The 24,805-nt window shown below is 32.6% G+C and overlaps 1 protein-coding gene across 13 annotated transcripts in view; it reads right to left on the bottom strand.

Moving 5' to 3' along the window:
• Positions 1–24,805, bottom strand: part of NECTIN3 (nectin cell adhesion molecule 3) — a 126,148-nt gene that overhangs the window by 30,878 nt on the left and 70,465 nt on the right. For 12 of the 13 annotated variants that reach the window (XM_032852140.1, XM_032852139.1, XM_032852144.1 and 9 more), the window contains exons 6-7: positions 14,200–14,338; positions 11,912–11,996 (exon numbers count right to left, since the gene is read on the bottom strand). In XM_032852140.1, the coding sequence (XP_032708031.1) occupies positions 11,912–11,996; positions 14,200–14,338 (224 nt within the window). Of the gene's footprint in view, positions 1–11,911; positions 11,997–14,199; positions 14,339–22,489; positions 24,641–24,805 lie in introns of those variants that run through there. The other variant, XM_032852138.1, reaches the window with a different exon arrangement.

The raw sequence follows: 24,805 nt of genomic DNA, 5'->3' as shown, positions 1-24,805 counted from the left end.
ATAACATCGAACCAAGTGGAATTATACTATAAAGTTTTATGAAAAGGTGTGAATTGGATGTTCTCCTTTCTGGGTTGCTCAGGTTCTCCTAAAAGGCCAACATTTTAATTCTTTTATATTAATCATCTTTTTATTTATTCATTTATTTTTTGGGTATTGAGTATTGGTGGCTAAAATGAAGCCAGTTCTTTTTGATCATTTAAATTTCATAAAATAATCCAGTCAGTAGGAGAAATAGTTCTGAGTGTACATATTGCATACCCAACTTTTTCTGTTTTGTTTTTGTTTTTGTTCTCCTTTCTTTATGATGGGCCGGCTGGGAAACCAGGGCTCTAAAATGGCGGATCTTCCCACCAACCCTCTCCAAGATGGCTGACTTTCCCGCCACCCTCACTGCAGCCTCCACGTCACTGCCAGGAAACTCTAACTCTCCACCCAGGAACTTCCCAATCGGGAACTGCCCATCACCGACTTCCCCTGCCCCATACCCTCTGATCACCACATACTTTGCCATATACATACTTTGCCATATACGGACTCGAGCCCATGCCTTACCTTGGTCTGATACACTCTCCCGCCCCAAACCCTCCGATCACCACATACCTTGCCTTATATGGACGCAAGGCTATATGCCCTACCTCAACCCAATAAAAGGACCTTGCCAACTCCCTCCCAGCGCGAATTCCCCGACTCACTCTCTCTCTCTCTCTCTCTGTGAGTCGCGGAACCTCGCCCGAGGGTGCTTGCAATAAAGTTCATCTCTCGGATCCATTTGCCTCGTAGGCTTTTTCTCACTATCGCCGGCAGGAGCAACCTAACACTTTATATAGTCCTAACTCACTCAGGCAGTTCAGCTACAAATCAGAAACAGATTGCAATGAGAATGAAGGTCTGAAGCTTTTAACTTCTTTGAGAAAATCACATAATCAATGTGCTGATACTGGTAATACCACTAAAAATACTGACATGCAGTTAAACTCAGAATTTTTATCAGTTAGAAATCATCACTCCAGGTTTTCCAGATCGGTGGTGGTTTATATGTATACAGTAAGTCTAAAATAAATTTTCTTAGAGTAATTCTACAATTTACAGCAAGTCAAAATAACTCAGTCTCAACCTTCTTAATTGTAATAATATTATTAGATTCCATTTGATTCTACTAAAAATAAGTTAACAATATCACTCTAAAACATTTTTTCTCTGTGATAATTACTGTTTAATACAGAGATGAATAAAATATATAAAAAGATAGTGGCTAGTTAGGCGCTATGGGCCACAAAACACTATTAGAGGAGCCAATTCTTCCTAATTTCCATATTTCTCAGATGAGGTGAGAATTACTCATACTATGTATGTATCCTGAAGATACTAGATACTGAAGGAAACTAGTGACTAAGCAAAATTACTGTCTTTAAGTTAATTAAATTTCCTAATTAGTTATGAAGTTTATACAGGAAAAATAAAGAAAATAATGTATCATAAAAATATTTTAACTAATATTTTAATAGCAATTAGCAAAAATAGGTATTACTTCCTAAGTAAGTAATACTTAGGAAGAAAGCATGGCCTCATAGTGTCATCATGTATCAACTTCATCAAAATTAAAACATTTTTGCCCTTCAAAAAATCAGTTAAGAGTATTACAAGCAAGAGAATGATAGAAAATATTTCCAAATCACGTATCTGATAAAAGACTAGTATCCAAAATGTCTTATTCTATTTGGGCTGCTATAACAAATTACCATGTACTAAACGGTTTAAAGAACATTTATTTCCACAGTTCTGGAGGCTAACATTTTAGTTCTTGGTAGACGCTCTCTTCCTGGTTTGTGATGGCTACACTCTTTGATCTGCACATAGCAAAGAGCAGAGAAAGAAGTAAGTTCTCCCCTGTCTCTTCTTAAGAGGGTGCTAATCCCATCATGAGGGCGCCACCCTCGTTACCTAAAACCTCTCAAAGGCCCCACCCTCCAAATATCATCACTCTAGGGGTTAAGGTTTCAACATGTGAATTTGAATACATGTTTGGATGCAAACATGCAGTCCATAATAAAGCACTTTCAAGATTCAACAATAAGAAAGCAATTCAATAAAAAAGTGAGCACATACTCAGACACTTCATAATAAGTTAAATGGATGACAGATCAGCAAGTAAAAAAAAATGTTCCATATATGAGTAACTAGGGAAAACATACAGGTCAAAATCATAATGAAGTACAACCACACATCTATTAGAACATCCGAAATTTTAAAAGTCTGATCATAACAAATGGTGGTAAGGGTACAGCGCAACTCATACACTGCTGGTGGGAACATAAATAGTAAAACTGAGGAGGATGACAACTTGGCATTTTCTTAAAAAGTTACACCTTTTAAGTTGCATTGACCATATGATCCATTGATCCAAACCTAGATGTTTACTCAAGAGAAATGAAAACATATATTTATACAAAAACTTATATACAAATGTTCATAATAGCACTGCTTGTGATAGTAAAAAAATGGAAATGGTGCAAATGTCCACCAATAGGTAAATTTAAATAAAATGTAGTATATCTACATGGTACACCTATCTACAAGAAATAAACCACTGACCAACACCACATAAAGGAATCAAAATCAAAACCATTATGATGTGGAGGGAAAGAAGTGACACACACACACACACACCCACACACACAACAAACAAACAAAAAAGGATTATATGATTTTATTATATAAAATTTGAGAACATGTAAATTAATAGAGACAGAAAGTATATCCAGTGTTTGGGTCCCTAGGGATGTGGAAAGGGAACAAGGGCATGACTAGAGGGGAAAATACAAAGGGACATCAGGAAACTTCTGAAAATGATGGATACATGCATTCTTTTAATTGTGGTTATGTTTTCCTAGTGTATGTGTATATTCATATGTATATTTGTGTATTGTGTTTGTGTATTTTATGTAAAACGTATCAAACTCACACTTTAAATATATACAATCTGTTGCAGACCAATTATAAAGTTAATAAGTTTAATAAAGTTCTTTTTTTTAAAAAGAAAGGAAAAAAAAAAGATGTCATCATAGGAAGTTGTCTATTCGTCACTAAAATGTAAGCTCCATAAAGACAGTACTTATTTTTCATGTCTTACTATGTATTCCTAGTACTGGCACATAAGAAATATTCAAGGAATATTGGTTTGATAAATAATGATGGAGAAAAAATAAAATAGAATTCTGAGTCAAAAAAGTAGACACTCTACCTTTTAATTCATTTCAAGCACTACAAAATTTATAATAAAAGTATCAATAATTTCCAAAGGAAATATATGCTGAGTTTTCATGAATCAAAGTACTATCAGTTTTACTCTTCTAAAATAATTTCACCACTTAGTCTCTTTAATATTTTGATTAAGAATTATATAGTTTACTTTTTAATAATAATAACAACAGCAAACACGTACTACTTTCTATGTGTCAGGCATGTTCTAACATTTTCCATTTTCTAAGAATGTAACCTATGATAATTTATTATGTTCTATTTTCTATGTTCTATTTTCTAAGGATGTAACTGATGGTAATTTATTAATCCATATAAAACCTTAGGTTTATCTTTTTTGCATTTATCAGATTGATTAGCAAGAGCTTTTAGTAAAGATACCACTCCTTTATACTTAAAATATTGTACCTATCTTTCATTTGAATATATAATTAGTTTCTAAATCATGGTTTCTTCCAAGCTTTATTGATCACAAAACTCCCCCCACCCCATAGACCAGAACAAGGCCCCATAATTCTTTTACTACTTTTCTCAATAATTGCCACTAACTATTAATTGGAGGCAATATGTAAGATGCAAATGTTTTTTGCCAATTGAGGGCAAAACCATGCTAGAAATACTCTATATTCATTTACTTGAAAATAATCCATTCAGTCACATAGTTTTCTCTAATTTGGATGAAAAATGTTATTTCTTCTGTCATCTTTCTTTCTCCCTTCTCCCTGACTGCAAAGCCTATAACTACTGTTAGTATCTGGATAGACAGTAAAATATACAGATCCTGGGAGAAAACCAGAACACTGATGATAATTAACAAAAGCGGCTTATCTAAAAAATATTATTGGAAAATGGTAGTGATGTGTCTGAAAGATGAATTTTGAAAGGAAATAATGCAAATGTATAAAACTACACAGTCCTAGTAGGTGGGCAGGTTCAAGAATAAAATATGGCATGACTGATAACAATTAAGATATCTGGAGGACATATCTCCAATTCTAGAAATTGTTAATCCTCAAAAAATTAAAAATAGAGCTCCCCTATGACACTGCAATTGCACTACTGGGTATTTACCCCAAAGATACGGATATAGGGAAAAGAAGGGCCATATGCACCCCAATGTTCATAGCAGCAATGTCCACAATAGCCAAATGGTGGAAAGAGCCAAGATGCCCTTCAACAGACGAATGGATAAAGAAGATGTGGTCCCTATATACAATGGAGTATTACTCAGCCATCAGAAAGGATGAATACCCAACTTTTGTAACATGGATAGGACTGTAGGAGATTATGCTGAGTGAAATAAGCCAAGCAGAGAGAGTCAATTATCATAGCATAAGGAATAACATGGAGGACACTGGGAGATAGAGAGGAGAAGTGAGTTGGGGGAAATCAGAGGGGGAGACAAACTATGAGGGACTGTGGACTCTGAGAAACAAACTGAGGGTTTTGGAGGGGAGGGGGTTGGGGAGGAATGGGATGACCCGGTGATGGAGGGCACATATTGCATGAAGCACTGGGTGTGGTACATAAACAATGAATCTTGGAACACTGCATCAAAAACTAATAATACACTGTATGGGGACTCACATAACATAATAAAAGATAAAAAGTAAAAAATAAATAAATAAAATAAAATCAGAGTTCAAAAACATTTGAGCCCAATCATAACAGCATTTCATTTTTATCTTATGTCAATGGAAATATAAGATTCACCTTACTGAACTTTTTGTACCACAAATTTGGATACCAAGAAGCAATGTATATATAATTCACACTGGAATTAAAAGAAAAAAGTTTCATTATCTACTTATTAAATGTTTAAATGATCATAATTTTGTCCAATAAATAAGCACACACAAGAATGAGAGCTTACAGGAAAAAATGGCCTATTAAGACACTTGAAAAGATGCTAAAACTCACTACTAACGAGATTGCAAAATTAGAATTTTATATGCACACCTTTTACCTATTAAATTATCAATACTCAAGTAGAACACACATGCTGTTAGGAAGGATGTAGAGAAATCGACACTTTCAAGCATTACTCATAGGAGTGCAAAACAGTGCAATATTTATAGAGGACAATTTGAGAGGATCTATCAAAAGTAAAAACACATTCACTATTTGATATAGCAAGAGCAAATCTAAAAATTTATATTGAAGATTATACCTGCATAGAAGCAAAATATCATACACATAAAGTTATTCCCTGCAGCATTATTGGTTTGTTAAAATATTTTGACATTATAAACTGTGTAATATATGCATATTAGAATCTTCTGTAGACATTAGAATGCAAATGCTCTGCATCCCAATAAAAAAAGATCTTCAGTAAGTCTTAGGAGGAATGGTAAAACATTTAACGGTATCTACAGTTACATTTTATACAAGAAAAAATAAGATCGGTGTGTATTGTTTCCTTTCTATGCTTAAATAAACCATATTAAGACCAACAAGAAATTCATAAAAGTGATTTTCTGTGGGAGGTGCTCGGTATAGGGTAAATAGGAATGGAAATGGGAGGGAGACTTTAGAAAACACCTTTTCATATTGTTTTGTATGTATTATCTACTCAAAAGAATATGTAAAAACATTCTTTCTTTACAACACTCTGCATAAGCATTTACAAAAATTTACTAAAGAATCATAATGAATTATTGGGGGGGAAATCTTAATTTTCCCAGATAGTAAATTCTGTTGAAGTATTGCATAATCAATATGACTGATAACAATATTCCAGTCCAATAATTCAGGTTTTCAACTGATCTCTATTTTCTTATGCTATAAAGTCACTAACAGACAGGAGTAAAAGCCCTGTAGAAAAATTAGAAAGTACAGAAAAAACACAACATAGAACAATATTTACAGAGAAGTTGAATACATAATCATTATTAATATTTTAGAATATTGCTATACGGTCTCTTGGTTCCCTTTGTTCTTTTTCATACACGATATATTGATACCTGACACCGATAAATGGACATTAAATATACTGAAACATAGCTGTATATCTGGGACAGAGATATTTTAGACTAAACAATGTAAACATGATCAAAGACTGAAAAGAATACAAAGGGGGGGGGTTTCTTTTTTCACTTTTGCATTCAAAAATTTTTTATTGGGTAACTACAATGTGCTAATAAGCAAAGTGTTGTGCCCTGAGACTACAGAACTAAGCAAGGGAGACATGATCCTTGCCTTCATGCCTAAAGCTTAAGGTCTACAGCAGAGGTTCTCAGAAATAGGGCATCAGGATTCCTTTATACTTAAAATTTTGAGAACCCAAAGTACTTTCATTTACATGGGTAGTAACTACCTTAACTACCTTAGTAACTACTTATATTTATCATATTAAACATTAAAACTAAGAAAATTTAAAAATATTTCATTCATTTAAACAGGATAATATGATACAAACATCACCTTTTATCCATGTTTTCCAAAATAGGGATTGGTGAGAAGAGTGGCATTTTATTATTTTTTTAACAGTTTTTTTACAGTTTTAATATCTGAGTCAAAAGTTTGACAGTTTTAACAGTCTTTTTTAACAGTTTTATTATCTGAGTCAAAAGAAGCAAGCTTGATTTTCATATCTGCTACATCATTCAATCTGTTGCAATAGGTTGTTTGGTTGGAATACATGAAGAAAAAATGGCCTCACAGAGATACATAGCTAGAAAAGGAAGAGAGACTTAATACTGCTTTCAGACTTTCAGAGAATGAAATGCTTTCAGAATTTTCAGAGAAAATTCTCCTTTGCTACTATACCAAAACTTTAACAAGTGGAAGTTTTTTAGGGTTAAGTGCTAGTTGCCATCTGAAAACATACCAATGAACTTTTCATACTCTTTTACATGAAAATCCATCCATTCATCTTATACTTTGAAAGGATATTTTACCCATGTGTCATTATAACAGTGTACATTATTAGTCATTTGGCAATCATTGGTTTACTAGGTTATGCAGACATTCCAAACATTGGTACTTTCTATGGTTAAATACACACACACACACACACACACACACACACACACACACATATACATATACATACACACACACACACACACACACATATATAAATAAAATTCACTAATTTCCTCACCAATGTCAATCCCATGATCGCAGTTACAGGTTTTATAGAAATTATAATTTTTACTTGGACTCTTAATTTTTCATTGGCAACAAATACTGTCAGTTATTTGCCTTGAGTAACAAGTTCAATTCATTGATTTCTGCGAAAATGTCTGCAAAATTACTTAAGCCTGAATGGCATAGTTTGTTAGTCATTCTTTTATGTAAAAATGGTGTCCCACAAAAAAGGCAGCTAAGTTTAGCTTGGAATTCAGTCACACAAGCACTTTATGCATATATCCCATCTAATCACACAGAATATTACGACACACATACACATGTACATATACAACACCTGAAATACTGTTCATAAAAGTTACAAGGTTGTTAAAAATTTAAAAAATTACCAAAAATCAACTGACATAATGGTTACTACTGTAAATGTGGTTACCAATGAGGGAAAAAAAAATCTCATGATATTTCAAGAGATTAGAAAGCTTTTTTTTTTTTTTTTTTTTTTTTAAAAAAAAAAAAATTTTTTTTTTTTTTTTTTTTTGCTTCAAACAACACGAATTTATTATCTTGTAGTTCTGGAGGTCAGAAGCTTTACATAAGTCTTACTAGGCTGAAACTAAGGTGATAGCAAGGCTACACCCTTTCCTAAGTCTCTAGAAGAGAATTTTTTTGCTTCTAGAGGCTACCTGTGTTCCTTAGCATGTGCCCTCCTTCCGTCTTCATAACTGGTTACCGCCAATCTATTCCCACATCTCAATGCTCTAACACAGACTACTACCCCCTGCTTCCACATTTAAAGACCCTTGTGATCACATTGGGCCCATCCAGATTAGGAAGCTTTTAATAATATGTCAGCATTGTGTAAATAACTTCAAGAGTCACACTCCCTACAGCATTAGTGCTTGACTGAAATTCCTGTTATGATCCTCAGTAAAGTCAAGTAACAGTATCTATTTCATGGAATTTACTACACCTGACTTTTGAAGAATAAATGCTATTTTCAGTTAAACCAGAGTATTCTAAAAGATACACATTTACATCCAGATTTTTTCCCATATCAGAAATCAAACTCTATTTGCTATGTATATTCTTCCTGAAAATGATCCCTTGATTATTTTAGTTGATTTGGGAAATATTTTTTCATATCAGAGTATTCAACTCCCAATACAAGGCTAAAATTTAGCATTATTCATAGAATGGAAATTGTTGTCCAAAATTTTAATATAAATAAATTTTATATCAGTGTTCAGAACTTCATGCTGGATTTGAAGCTGGATGAGATAAAAAAAAAAAGCCCCACTAAACTGTAAGCAACATTGGTCAATCTGAAAAATACTGGTCTATAATAGAGTACGAAAGCAATTTCTAGAACAATATGTATTCTATGGTCACATTTGTGTTAAAAAATATATTTGTAGATGTAAATATGGATGATATACACATAAAAGTAAATTCATGGAAAAAAGTGTGGGAGAATATTTAAATTTGTAACAATGGTGATCACTGGAGAAGGAAATTATATGTTTTGTGATGGAATTATGAAAAGGGACTTTCACAGTTGACTATAAATTTCTGTAGTTTCTAGTTTTTCTGTTGTTCTAAGAATATACTTACGGATTACCTATACAATGTTAATATAACATAACAAAAGGTAAAATACATTTTAATGTCATTAGTATTTGTTTCCTAAATGAAGACTCAACTTTTGTGGGATTATTACCTAACGCGTGACAAGCTAGTGGTATTTCTTAATTAATCTTTGCCTTCAGGCAAAACATTCCTTTTTCTTTCCCTCATACTTATGCATGCTTCCATGCATCGTCTCTGCAGTATGGTGCTAGCTACCACTCAAGGAAACTGCCTCTTCACAATACCAGGCCTCATTGTCTTAATTTACATTGAGAGCAGAACTTCTCAGGGATGATTGTTGGCACCATTCCCACAAAAGCAACAGTTACACAAGGTAGACAAATGTGGGTCTACCTACAGAGGAAATGCTTCCTTCTGAGGCTTCCCAAGAATAGAATAGTGATGAGTAGAAGAAGTTGGACTCTTCCTTAAAGTCATGGAAGCATTTGGGAGCGTGGCCTAGTGACCTAGTTACCTAGGTCAATGACTTCAAGCAGGAATTACCACATCACTTTAAAGGTGAAAAGTTATCTAGTGAAGTGAAGTGGAACATTACAAAGGCATTTAGTATTACAACATGCTGTCATTGCACGAAACTAATCGGATAGTAATAACACACTCACATATTTCTTAGTAACTGAGACACAGTTCTACGTACGTTACATTTTGAGATCACAACATTGATTAAAACACAAACAGCCATATAATTAATACATGACATTATAATGGATGAATCATAATAAATTCTTACTGATGGATAATGATTTTAGCTTAATTTATTCGTTTTTTTTGGGGGGGGGATAGATGGCATGTGCAAAAATGTGCTCATGCAGCTGGTGGTGGGGGTGAGTGAGGGAAAGAGAGAATTTTAAGCAGGTTCCATGCCCAGGACAGAGCTGGAAGTGGGTCTTGATCTCACAACCCTGAGATCATAACCTGAGCCTAAATTAACAGGCAGGTGCTTAAATGACTGAGCTACCCAGGTACCCCTAAGCCTAACTTATTCTTAAAAGAATACAAATAATTTAATAATTCTATAATTTAGAGAATTAGGAGTTATTTCATCTCCAACTCAAGTTCTTACTCTCTTAAGCAAAATGATAGCAAATAGTTAACCCTCAGCAATATTTTATAAAACTAGTTGTATAGCTATATGATAGAAAAAAACAATCATGTTTTTCACCTGCTTAATTTCAAGGTGAGGAAAGCCACAATGTTACTAAATTGTCTCTGATTCCCAAAGTCCAATGTTTGTTATTCATTACAGGCACTCTCCTATCAATTTTCTTTCTAAACATTCCATTACTTTTCCACATGGCTCTTCATTTCCACCTAGGTTTATGCTTTTGAGTATGCAATTTACTACAAATCAAATTACTCTAATCAACAACTGAGTAATTGCATCGATGTATCATAACTCCCACCTCCAAAAGCCAGGAAGACTTCCCTAACTCCAAGGATTCTAAAAATTGTAGTTTCTAGCACTGTCAACTCAAATCATCCAAGAAAGATCTTCCTTTTGTGTTTTTTTGGTAGCAAATACATATATAGCAATCATATTTTTTAAACTAAAACCAAGAACACATGATGATCAAAACCAAATAATTTTTCTCCAATCCATAAGCTTTTATAAATATTTAATTTGAAGATATTAAACAGTAAGTTATATAATCAATTGATTTTACAGACAGGAATGAAATTATATGCAGTTAGGGTCATCCTAGAAAATTCCCAATAACATTCTAAGAAAATTCCCAAAATCGAATCTAGAAATTCTCTAATTACTAGCTTTGTGGATGGAGAAGACAGCTTTCTTTTTGCAGCAGTTAACAACAACTCTAGCTAAATATTTTGTTGACATTTCACACTACTTGTCAAGTTCATTTATTTGCCAAGAGGTACGTGAGGCTACACTCTTTCTCTGAAAACAAGGAGTCTGAAAAGATGGCATTTCTTCACCCCTCAGACACCATCTTCTGTAAGACAATAGAGCCGGTGACCCCTGTCAATGAATGTTCCTTTCCACCCCCTGTTCAGGCAGGAGACTGACTATCTGGTGAACCAAGATACAGAAGCTGAAAAAAATCTTAACACATATATTTCCTTGGAGTTTTTCCACCAAATTAAATTAATTTGTGGACAAATAATTTGCCTTATTTGAGCTGAAGACACAAAACGTATCTTTGGAGGAAAATATTATAGAATATTCCACAGGTAAAAACAAAAACAAAACCCCAGTACAGGGTTAAAGCCCCAAAAGGTACATGGATGTGAAAGGAAAAAAACAAAACCAAAACTACTAACGCTAAGAATAAAAGTATTCAAATATTCTGATGGATTCAACTTTCCCAAGGAGAGCATATTAATCTAGATATAGAACATAAGATAGAAGTATTTAATCGATACTTTCACATGAGTTATTATAAACGGATTCCAGAAGAAAATTTTAAATGATCATAAATGTAATATGGGGACCAATATTCATACTCAGAATTTTAAACTGGGATATAAACCTTTCATTGCTAAATAAAGGAATGCTAAAATTTAGACCTTGAGTATACTGAAAAGAAACAAAAATAAAATGCATACTCCAAGGAGAAAAAGCTCTTCATCATACCCTACCAAAGGCATTCAATTTTTCTTTTATATGAAAATGCATATTTTACAACGATTCTGTATGTCAATAAAACTGTGTTAACAGTAAGTCTTTGGCCATAAGCTTTGAGTAAAAATTTCTACTCCTAATACAGTGTTGATTTGTCCTATCCACTCTGGCTTCACATCTTTTCTTACTAATTTGTCAATAGTTTGATCCTTTAAATGTTTCAGAGAAATGATTATGTGTTATTATGCAACATTTAAGATAATACTCAAATAATATGCATTGCCTTGTATTTTTTATTTCATTTTAAGTACAATCATGAACACATACCTGATATAGAAGGTCTTTTTGAGGCAAGGGGGGAGATCGTTCTTCATACATGGGAGGTGGTTTATGTGTGGGTGGAAGGTCGATCCTGCATTAAAAAGGTTAATAAATGTGATTGCAACATTTAGCAAAAAAAAACAAAAAAAAAACAAAAAAAAAGGCAAGAAGAAGTGGGAAAACAATCAAGGTTCTCAAGTTTTGTGGATACTTTCCTCACACTAATATTTATATTAGTGCACATGCTTAATTCAGTTCTTATATTTCCACTAACTTATCATAGATTGGGGGGGGCCTGGTTTTAAACTTCCAATGTTTAAAACCAATCTAATTGATTCATTTAAAGAAGTAACTCAAATGAAAGCATGTTTCTGAAAATTAAGCAAGGAACCTAGTAACCAGTAAACAAGTAACCAATTTACTTCAGTAAATTTAGTAAATATACATTTTTCCATCAGACTCTATCTACCATCATTTTAAAGATAGTCAAATGTACGCAATGGAAGGCAAAGTGTCATAAAAGTAATTTAAAAAACTGTATCTTAAAATGATAATGAAGAGAAATTATACTGCATTTTGGAAATACTTCCAAAACTAATTTTCAAAAACCCATGATTACACTTAGAATATCTATCATGCAAATTAAGATTTTTCAATCTAAAGACCATTATAAATCTTGTCACCTGAAATAAACAGAGACCATTACATCCTCAAGGAATACATTTATTTTTGCCAAAATAACCTAATAAACTTTTAAAAAATCTAAACTTTCATGTATTTAAGTATTGTTATAATAAAAACAAAGTTAAGTATATCTTATAGCTCTCTGCATTTTAGAGAACAATTTTTAATATATTCTTATACTTTTGAAGTTCACAGATAACTAATTTTCAATTCATGTGATGACTAAATCAAACAAAATGTTACCTATATTAAAAAATAAAAAGAATGAAATCTATAAAGGCCAAAGTAATTATAAATTCTCTGTGGTCTAATAACTTCTCAATGTGGGCATGAAATAATAATTTTAAATGAACAGAACTCAAACGACAAATAAAATGGTTACATGGATGTAATTATTTAGTCTGCTAGTAAATTATGTTTTTGAAATTATAGAAATGGCTGAGATAACTTGGAAACTAAAATGAAGTTAACCACATGCTACTCTTGAAATAGTAAAAAACTATAAGCATAACTGTAACTATAAATATTATAACTATAAATATTAAAGAATCAGTGTTATAGGTGTTGCACTGAAAAGGTAATTTGCACTCCTTTGAAAGTAATTATTTCCTTTCATCTAATGAAAATCACAGCAAATTTATAGCTCCCAGGTGCCATCAGTCATTTGGGTGAGAAAACTGAGGCCCATGCAGGTGATGTGACTTGTTCAGGATCATACCACTAATTTGATCATGATAGAGCTGAGACTAACACTCAGTTGTCTTTAAGAAGATCTATGCTATACCTGTGTCAGATTAGAGAGGTAGAGTCACATACAAAGAATTTATGAAGACAGAAGAAATACATTCTTTGAGAGATAACCTCATGTCCAAATACAAAAATATTAATAACTTTGTAAGAAATAATGCCATTTGTATAAAAGTCACAGTTCATCAACATCATCATCTTATTCTACTCATCACAACCATGGAAGGTAAAGAGGAAAATATTTACATTTCACAGATGAAGCAACAAAAGCTGTTGATGGAATTCAGTGAATTGGGACATTGTTCTTTTGATTCTAGGGTGAAGTGCAATTTATGCTTTAACATTCTAGCTCAATAACTAGGCCCAAAATATTGCTTTCTCTTTAAATAAAAAAGTTGCACATTTTGTAACTCACCAAAACCAAAAATATTTAAGGAAAAAAGCTTTAAAACTAGACATATTTGATACTTCTTGGCAGTTCAGAGTAAGATCTATCTATACATAAGACTGGCATATACAATCTGGAGGAGTTAAACTTAAGATATTTTGAATCTCTCTTTCAACCATAACTCATCAGAGACCTGCATTTTTATTCATAAGGCAGGACAAAAAAAAGTGCCATTACGTTATCATTTAGAAAGATGTCCAATAAATTTGTAGGTGAAAAAGGTGTCTAATATATTTGTCTCCAGTGACCCCTTGACACAGTTTACCTTGACACATTCTGATGAAACCACAGTCGTCTCACAAAGATCTAACAGTATCTTTATTCCCATCCCTCAGACATTTCACAGCTATAAGCAGCTGTAAAGATAAAGCCTGACTTACATTGAATGTTGAACACAAGCAAAAAAGTTACCTACACTTTGTCAAGATAGGATGGTCTCTTTTTTCGAGGAGTCAGCAGGACAGTCACAAAGACAGCAATGATGAAAAGAGCAAGGACAGCTCCAATTACAGCTCCAGCTACGGCTATGGAAGAGGTCTGCTTAAATGGGACATCTGTAAAGCAACAAAAATTAGGCTTTTCAAACAATTTTTTAAAAAAGAGTTCTTGAGTTTCCATACCCTAATTTCTAAAATGTTCAAGGACTGATTGAAACATGTTACCGTTGGGCAAGATTAGAGAAAGCCCAATTTAATTCATTATTTTTCGTAGGATTACGGTAACACCGTTCTTCCTTGCAGGATGTCACCTTAGCACTTCAGCTTTGTTTTTTTTTTCAAGTTATGAAAATAATATCCCCAGTCAGACATCAACAAGTTTATCTATTTTCTATGGGCAAGGAATGTCCGGAGAGAAGATAGAGAAAAGGATGAAAACTATTTTAAATTCCTACTCTAAAAAATAATTTTTTTCATTATTCTCAGTTAACCAACAATATACATTTACCATTTTTATTCTAGTAGAACATAAGAGAAATTCTATTAAGGAAACCAAAGGGTTTCAAGAAGGGGCAAAACAAAGACATAAAAAATATCCCAGATCTAGTAAGTACGTTGAAAATTACACTGTATGTTTTAAAATACAGGTATTATAAAAACAGCACTGTTGCTGATAATTTTCCCTTAACTCATAAACATTTAATACAAAGTCCACTGAAGAGAGTGTCTTTACTACACAATTAAATGAAAAAATCTTCCCCATCCCTTGTTTGTAAACACACTACATAATTTCTAAATACCAATTTCTCTTTCCTAGCCTGTACCATAAATTTTGTTAAGAAAGTATTTTAAAAACATATTTATCATTTTTAGCAATTATCACTTCATACAATCCTGAAAAGTCACTCCACTTTTAGAAATAAGGGAATTAGGGAATTTACTAAAACTATTGTATCTATGTGCTTTCAAATGTAAATATCATGGGTATGACAATACAATCAACCCTTACATGTAAATATTACTTTGATAATTTAAGCGACATCAAACTTTTTGAGTAACTACCAAGTACCATCGATATATACAATTTTGTTTTATCTTTCTAACCAATAAGAAAGATGTTTAAGATAATATTGTAAAAATGAAAATACTGCACTTCTAAAGTTAAATATTCTGCCCAAGCTCTTTCAATCAACTAATAGTAGAGAACAAAGAGTAACATAAACCTAGCTGGGGTAGGCTTGAAGCCCTCACCATTATGTCCTTGCTGGGAGAAAATGGTTTTTGCAATATCTAATGTAGTCTCTTTTTGGTCCCCTACTTGGAAATGAACTCTCAGATTTCACTTAAATGGACATTCATATAAACTTCTAAATAATTGCAATGACTGGTAGAACCAGACATGGCAAATTTAAAGGAAATTAAAGCACTATCAGTTTTGAAATATGTTTCACCAACTTATCATCATAAATATTTCCATATATTACATATTTAGAAGTATTTTCGAACTGTTTCTACTAAAATATGAGTCATACGATGTTTGCTTTTAAAAAAGATTTACTTTCTTCTCAATTATAAAAATTTCTTTAGAAAACTATCAATCCTCAGTTCATTTATTAATAAGTCATTCTGTTAGTCTCATTCTACTTATACCAATCTAAGTAACCCATTTCAGTAACCTTTCAAATGCTGATTAGAATCTAAAAATATTAAGATATACAATTTTTTTGTTGTTAAAGTAGGTTCCATAGAGTAGAGTTCAATGCAGGGCTTGAACTCATGACTCTGAGATCAAGACCTGAGTTGAGATCAAGAGCAGGATGCTTAACCGACTGCGCCACTCAGATGTCCTCAGATAAGACAATTATTTTAAGCAATATAACCAGCTTACTCATGTGAGACTTTACCCTTATTTGCTAATACATGCCTAATTTATCTTCCCATTATTGCTCATTTGTCTAATTCCCACTATTTCCATTTGAATATGTGCTATAAGAGAAAAGGTCTGAAATCCAAGCCAGTCAAATATTATTTTGCTCTTGTAAATGTTTAAAGACTTAGGATGACCTAGGAATAATTTCTACTCTATGTTATCACTTTTCCCACTGTACAAATTACATTTTTGTATTCAATCTTTAACAATAGGTCAACTGAAACCTATTAAGATTGCTGTGCCCAAAGTTATCTGCCCACAGCCATACACATTGTCAGTGGCACAAATAAAAAAATCCCAATGTGTCAGGTATGCTACTTATGTCACACTAGTTATTCTAAAGGTTTTCCTTTAAAGGAAATCTTCATTTTGCTAAAGGATAAAAAGCAGCCCTCTCATTTTTGCCCAAGTGTACTGAATTCAAATTTGAGGGTTATCTTGATGGTAAGGACAAAGTTAATACCGCATTTATAATAATACTTCCAAAGGTATTTTTGGAAAACTCAGGTTACTCTTTGAATATAGATTTTCAATGTACAGATCATTATACATTCTTCATCAAACAGCACACCTCCAAGAAAATCTTTCAGTTAATCTTAGCAAAGATATTCAATTTGGTAGTGGTTATAATAAAACATAATCACAGACTTTTCACATCCTAAAGTAATTCCCAACTCTATATACTATTTTTCATACCCTTAAGTAATTCTCAAGTCCAATAGACACTATTTTTAAACATTTAAGTTATATTTATCTACTTCTGTCCCATTAGCTTTATAACTCCTAGCTCTAGGACTCTGTAACTGAGAGTTGACTGTGCATAGACCTTAACACTTCCTTCTATCTTAGTTGGACATATTTATTTCACTGAGTTCTATTCATTCTATATTCATATTTATTTTTGTACACCTCTTCTTAGTATCAGAAAAGTATAGCAAGAGCTGAAAAGAATAACAGAAAGGAAAGCTAGGTATGAACTCATTTATCAATAGGCTATTCTATATAGATAAATTGACTACATTAAATACACATATGGGATATATTTCATATTTCCATTTCTGATTTTTCTACTAATTGACAAAAAAATATATTTAAGGGTATTAATAGATGATGAACACATTGAATGAAATGCAAAGGAAGGTCAGAAATTTCTTGCATTCAAGTCAAAGAATTTTAATGAGAACTGAGAATTTCGTTCCAACACTGTCTCCTCCACATTTGCCCACATAATCTACGCAGACTCTATATTACAACAAAATAGGGAAAAAAAATAAGCAAATGTATAAAAATTTGGCATTCTTAAACAGTCAGCTAATTTACTGACTGACATAAAGCAACACTGCTATCACCCAAGGAAATGGTATACTAAAACTTAAAGATATGCTTACAATCAGCAGAAAACAAGGCAAAAGTGTTAAAATATTTGGCATTAAAGGATTGGTGTATGTGTATCTCAAAAGAATAGCTTCCTATTACCATGGCACCTATTTTGGATATATTATATTGGAAACTCATCTACAAAAACAACAACAAAAAAATAGCATTCCCCAATACAACAAAACCTTACTGCCCATAACCAGGGATATCATGCCTATGCCCTAGCCTTAAGGGGAAAACGTTAAAAAATCTGTTAACACATCATACCAAAAGAAACCATACAAATATAAGAAATTTCATTACTTTGAAAAAATATACATATAATTACTAAACTGAATTTGTCTTTATTACTGATACATACGAATAAAAAATATGTGAAAGCTATTCAAACATTTGCTCACCTAAATCACATCTTGCAAGATTTGAAAATACTACTATTCTATACAATAAAATAAAGCAATTAGCTAAAACCACTTAAAATGGGTGAGCATAGGAATCTACAAGCCCTGGGTGCCTGGGTGGCTCAGTGAGTTAAAGCCTCTGCCTTCAGCTCGGGTCATGGTCCCAGGGTCCTGGGATGGAGCTCCACATGGTCTCTCTGCTCAGCGGGGAGCCTGCTTCCCCCTCTCTCTGTCTGCTTCTCTGCCTACTTGTGATTTCTGTCAGATGAATAAATAAAATCTTTAAAAAAAAAGAAATCTACAAGCCCTTTTCACTCTTGTATTCAAACACTAGGTCCTAATAATTAAATGAAACCTTCACTTTTTTATTCCCTTCATCAAAACTTCAGTGCTGTATCACGATTCATACATTAATATGAATTATCTACAAACTTATCTCAACTTCTATTTGCCCCCATAATACCTATCACTGTATTACCAATTTTCCCCATAAATAGATCTCATTTTTATTTTTCAATAGCCTCCTTTAATGCTTACCTTTCCAATAATCTAGTTCTTTATATCCATCCAAATATTTATCTACTTTTTAATAAAAGTCCTCTCTTTGGCTCAGAACAGTGTTGTCGGCATCTCAGTCAACAAATTCTCAATAGTAACCTAGTATGTGTCAGGCACAGTGCCAGGAATGCAAGGATGAATTTTATATCATCCCTATCCTCACCATAGAGAGCAAAATCCCCAAAGTGGGGTCACAGAATCCATACATACATATTGTCCAACATAGGGATTATCATCATTTATCTTATCCTTTTTTTGGGTTAGTGATAATTACAAAATAAATGTTGTACTAGTACATAATATGTGGACTGGCACTGGTGGCCCCACATCATCCAAATGTCAGGAGTTCACTTGTACACAAGACACCCACAAAACCCTGTGGGAAGCGTGGAGTGGGACAGTTCCAGAACATAATCAAATAAACACTTGGTTGTTCCCTCTCGGCACAGTCAGCATATTGTGACCCACTATGATATATGAGCGCTCAGGTGAATGAACTAGCAACCAGCCTCAATTTAAATAGAGGTCAAGAATGTAAAGGAGGCACAAGATATGTACCCTGGGTGACAGGTGAACACCTGACACATAGACCAAAGGAGGGTATCAGTGCTAATCCACGTTATTTATTAGCAAGCATTTATTCCCAGTAGATGTCATTCCTGCAAAGAACTGGAAGAATGAAGAACAATACCAATAATGAAGGCACATTTAGATACTAAATGAAACTGCAAATTAATTTTTTGTGTAATAATAAATCTATAGTTACTTTTCCTAAATATTCCTTCTCTTTTACAGCTGTATGCTGCTATATTTACAGATGAACTAATGGCAGGAGGGATTATGTGGGTAGGAGTTTAAATGGAACAAGAATGACCGTGAATGGATAACTGAAGCTGGTACATGAAGATTCATTATTCTATCCTACTTTTGTATAATTTTCCATAATACAGTGTTTTCTTAAAAAGGGAGGCCAGTCTTCTAGATCTAGCTACCTCTGGCTTTAAGATCAGACTGTCCCTTCAAGACTAGGTATTTCCTGAGATACTTCTCATGAATTAAACTGTGAAATTAGATCTCCTATCTTTATAGAAAATACTATACATGTAAGGAAATGGGGTCTTGACTTACTCTCTCAAGTATTTTAAAGTTATCTACTAAACTCACTTCACCTATAACATCCAGCCAGAACAGCAGCAGAAAAGGTAAGAGAACTAGTACAACCCAAAACTGAATCAAGTTTTATCCTCATAAATTGAAAGGAACATGGTAAAATAACTATCATCAAGGTTCAAGAAAATGACCCCAGTGGATATAAACAGCAAAAGCTTTTGTAAGCAAACCTATCACTACTCAACTCAAAGTAAATAGGTAGCAAACAAAACAAAACAAAAACAAAAAAACTTGCAGATTACTGGAATTAGGAGAAAACAAATATTAAAAAGAAAGCATTTTTTAGAACATAGAAAAGGTGATATGCCATGTACACTATTCTAGAGATTCTTTCAATGCATGAATTTTCATTGGTATAACAAGAGGGAAACCAAGCTTAATCCAGTCAAACTGTATGCTATTTAAAAACAAAAACAAACCAAGAAACACTGCTGCTTGCATTAAGATAATTTAAAGTTTAGGAAAACCAGTATAATTTTAAACAGAGAGAGAAAACAGGGAGGTGATTACAATTAGAAACAATGGCATTTATACCGAAAGCTATTATAAGTGAAAACACTAAATGCCAACTTACAAAAATCTCATGAAATATGTTCATCCAAATGAAAGCCAATATATATGATTTAACTTATGTCAAACTCACAACAGCAAAAACATTCAAAATTTATTTTAACTGCTAAGACTACAGAAACAGGTAATTAATGATTGTGGAGAATGTTATTCATAATGTGTAGATAGGAAAAACGAATTAAATGGTCAATTAAAACCAAATTCTATAATAGCTAACCTACAAACTTAGGTGCTCTTCTCAAACTTTATTTAACTGTATCCTTAACCTGATACTGTCTTACATGAGAAGAGAAATAAAATAGTTTTCAAATTCCCACAAAAACTTAATTAAAATATAAGAACTAGGTTATATATACAACACACACACACACACACTCTCTCTCTCTCTCTCTCTCCATCAAATGACATAACGAGTACAAAGAAGGTAATACAGAGACATAGGCTTGTTATAGAAATATGCCTCTAAAGAATTTTTTAAAAGCTTTTATTTAAAGATTTGTTGCATGGCTATTAGGGCTACCACCTGATAAATAACTTGGTAAAAAATACCACTGGTACAAATTAAAGTTAAATCCAAACCCAATACACCAAAAAATTGAAAAAGGATCTTCTTATGGATAATACATTTCCAATTAACAACAGAAAGAACAATTAAATTTATCATTCCTCTACTAGAATTAAAAAGTCAATACGCATACCGTTTCTTCCTCTCTTATATTTTACACTGATTACTTCCACACATTCATAACTTCTTGTTCATATACCTTTACTATTTATCAAAAACAAAAATCAAACTCAAATCGGATGTTTTCACATATAAAATTGTTATATTTATCTCAATTTTTGCACTCATACATTGTAATTCCTACAAGCCCTTCTGCTACACATTTAGCTAGGGTTATCTTTAGAAAACGTTCCTATATATGGCTATCAGAAGCAATACTTTCTACTGAAAAACCTTAATGGTTTCTTTAAATGTTAGACTTATCAAATAGAAACCTTTTAGGCACATGGTAAAATAGTAAATATTTCAACTATAATGTATTCCTCAAATGTCACTTTTAAAGTTAACCCCTAGCCTATTAAAGTATTAATGTATTTTAATCAAAATGGCAGGAAAAAATAAAATAAAAAAATAATGCATTCATCATCCCTTCATTACTGAAATATTTTAACCAGTGTGAAAGAAAACCCTAAAGTGAATACAAAAACAAAAAGCCAGTTCAAAGAAAAAAGAAACAAAAATAAACATGGTCAAAATAAAACATTCTTCCATCTTTTCCAGAAAAAGAAAAAGTTTTTCATATGTATCTATCAGTTAGCTGTGTATATCACTGATATTAAAAAATTAACAATGTTTAATGACTATTCATGTTCACAAATAAGTCTCTATGTACAGTAAACAAACCTCTAATAATCAGCAGTGCAATGTTTCAAAAAGTCTTAAGTAGTATCAAATTCTTAAGATTTTGAAATCTTTTAGCTTGCCAAATGATTTAGTCTAGGGATACAGAATGTATCAAACACACACTTGTAGTTTTCCATGTCGCCCTCTCCCATCAAAAAACAAAACAAAACAGACCAAAAAAGGCCCACCCTGAACACATAATGGCCACAATATAAAGGAGGGTCTTAATCACTAAGTATTTTTATTTTTGAAATGCAGTTCTTAAAATATATTGCTGATTTCCTTCACATAATATTCAAGTTGAGATTTAGACAGTGATTATCCTGCTCAGATTCATATAGCATTTCAAACCATTGTTCTGAAGATGAAATTGTGAACAAAAAGCCACAAATTCACATCTTCCATGGTGAGAATTTTAGATCCATCTTTCTTGTGGCCATATCAGTGCTAGATTTAAATTAAAACATAAAGTCTATTTCAATCACAGAGTATTACCAATAAAATTTCCTTCCAATGACTTAGACCGAAGAGTTAATATTTGTCTATCAGTGGTTAAGTGTATTAAAGTCAGATATTCTTAACAATGTATCAGTGAGCTTACCTGTATCCTTAGCTGATATTATAGTTTTAGACTAAGTGTGTGAATATTTAGGAAGAGAAAATAAGTTCCTAATTCCCACAAAATATTGCTAGTTCAAAGAAAGGAAATTATGCTATAATAGTTTAGAATAAGGCCTTGACTACTTGCAAAATTCTATGAACATGTTAGAACTCTGCCTTATAAAACATTCCTTCAGATTTGATGTGCATCACCAGGATTTGGATGGGGGGGGGGTTAAAAAAAAAGTACCTACTTTGCCTTTTTATTAACAAAATAATTTATTTATGATTTTCCTACTAACTTCCACTTCAGTTCCCTGGCAAAATACCTAAGGCAATTCTACACAGTCCTTTTTCAAATGAATCATCAACAGAAAAAAACATATTCTTTGGGCTTCAAAATAGTTGTCATTATTACAATTTTATAGGACTCCACTGTAGAAGCAATTTATAATTACCTCACAAAGAAGAAGATCCACATTTGAAGATTTAGATAACATTTCTTTTTCAAAAGATACATGATTTCTGGAAATAATATACTTAATGAATTATGCAAAAAACAAAAACAAAACAAAAAACCTTATGATGTTTCCAGTTTTAATTGGAAAAACAAAAACCTTGAAACAAATACATACATTTAGGAGGAAAAGGGGGATGGTTTGCCAATATCCATCAGCAAGCGTTAGTGACTGGTTCTATAATCAGATTTTTCTCATTAAACCTCAAATTTACAAGTTTATTCTAATTTTTCTATATATTTATTTACCTGTTTGAACATCAATATTAGATGACTAAAATAAGATGGGCTAAAAAATTCTTCGTATAGATTCTTGGCTGACATGTCTCATTTCTGAAAACCAGTACTCCAATGCTAGCTTATCCACGTTGTTCCATATACTGAAATGCCCTCTCTGAACTATATTTAACTGAGTACCATCTTTTCGTTATTATTCTTATATTTAGGACATAAAGCATTCAAACAAAACTATGCCACTTAACATACGAAAATCCATGTTCATACAACATTTAAGAATTGTCCTCCAGAGATGAGAAAAATTGTAATAATTATGTTTAAAAGGCATGTTTTTATTATAACTCTTGTATGTATTTTGGACAAAAATACTGACCAGCTAATTATGCTCTTCCACACATCATGTTCACTGAGTTTACTACCACAGTTTTAGTGCAACAAAATATCTTTGAAAAGCCACTCTACAGTAATTATGGCAAGGCTCATTAAAATGCAGAGGTAAAGATTCCATTTGTGTAGAAACTTAGAAAATAATGTTTGAAAAGCAAAGGTGTTTCATCAGGCTGAATATTTTTTTGTATACTAAAAATATATATAAACAATTCTTGAATTAGTTTTGTAGTCAATTTTGATGTAGTATCATTTAGTGGTGATAAATTTTGAGAGGTATATGTTTAACAAACATTATACTTGAGATTATAGTCTTAGGTAAACATTTAATACACAATGCCAAGGTAGTTTCCTTTTTTTTTTTTTTTAATTTTTGTACCAAAAAAAGTCATACATTTAATGTTGACATTTCTTCTTACCTGTGTGCCTCAGACCAATAAAGTACTCTGCATTAAAATTTAAATCTTGACAGTAGTACAGCATTGAAAAAAAAAATTGTAAAGCAGCTCAGATACATTGAACCCAGATTTTACATTTTCATTTGTCAAATTAGAATATAAAAAGTAAGCTTGAAAATCAAGTTGAAAAAGCTTATTCTTCCTCAAGAAAAAGTATGAACAATCTGAAAATGATCAACTAGTATGAATGAAACATTGTACATAGTAAGTCACATATAGTGGTTGCTAAACATACCACTCCCTCCTGGAAATTACTGAACCATCTACGTGTGAAACTAAGTCATCTTCATTGTCGTCATAATGTTCATCGCTGACGAACTTCATTCCCATTTTTAGATCTTCATAATAATCCATTGGTCTTTCAAACCTACTGAGATTTTCTACATTGTTCCACTGCGTTTTTTCAGGCTCTTCTAAATAGTCTTTCCGTATTAGATTGTTCACTGGATTTTTGTTTTCTTTTTTCACACTGTCTGGGTAAGAATCAAGCTCATCTTGTTGAAGAACATCTATTTGTGATTCTTTTTGCATATCTGATGGTGGAATGTAGTTCTTGGCAAAGTAGTCTCCACGAAACGTCCGTCTTCTCCTATAGCAGAATATTCCAGCCAAAACACTTACAAGCACTATGAAGAGAGCCCCACCCACTACACTAGCAATGATTGTGCCAATTGTGTCATCCTTAATTGTTGCCAAAGTTGACAATGGGAAGGGCAATTTTTTTGGTTCTGTTGCTAGATCCTCGATGTCAGCTGTTGAGGGATGCCACTGAATTGTAGGCTGAAGGGTGGTAGTAGTAGGAGGATCTAATGGAAACAGTAAAGATAGACAAGACACAGAAAGGCAAAGAATGTCAATGAAGGCTGATTTGGCAGCAAGTTGAAAAGACAGCACAGTTAATGAATATATATTCATAGTAACAATAGTTTTTCATTCTTAAGATCAGAATGTAGTGGTACTTATGTACTTTT

Source organism: Lontra canadensis, unplaced genomic scaffold, assembly GCF_010015895.1.
Source record: "Lontra canadensis isolate GAN:19392208 unplaced genomic scaffold, GSC_riverotter_1.0 scaffold6, whole genome shotgun sequence".
Classification (NCBI taxonomy): domain Eukaryota; kingdom Metazoa; phylum Chordata; class Mammalia; order Carnivora; family Mustelidae; genus Lontra; species Lontra canadensis.
This window is presented reverse-complemented; position numbering and strand designations above follow the sequence as displayed.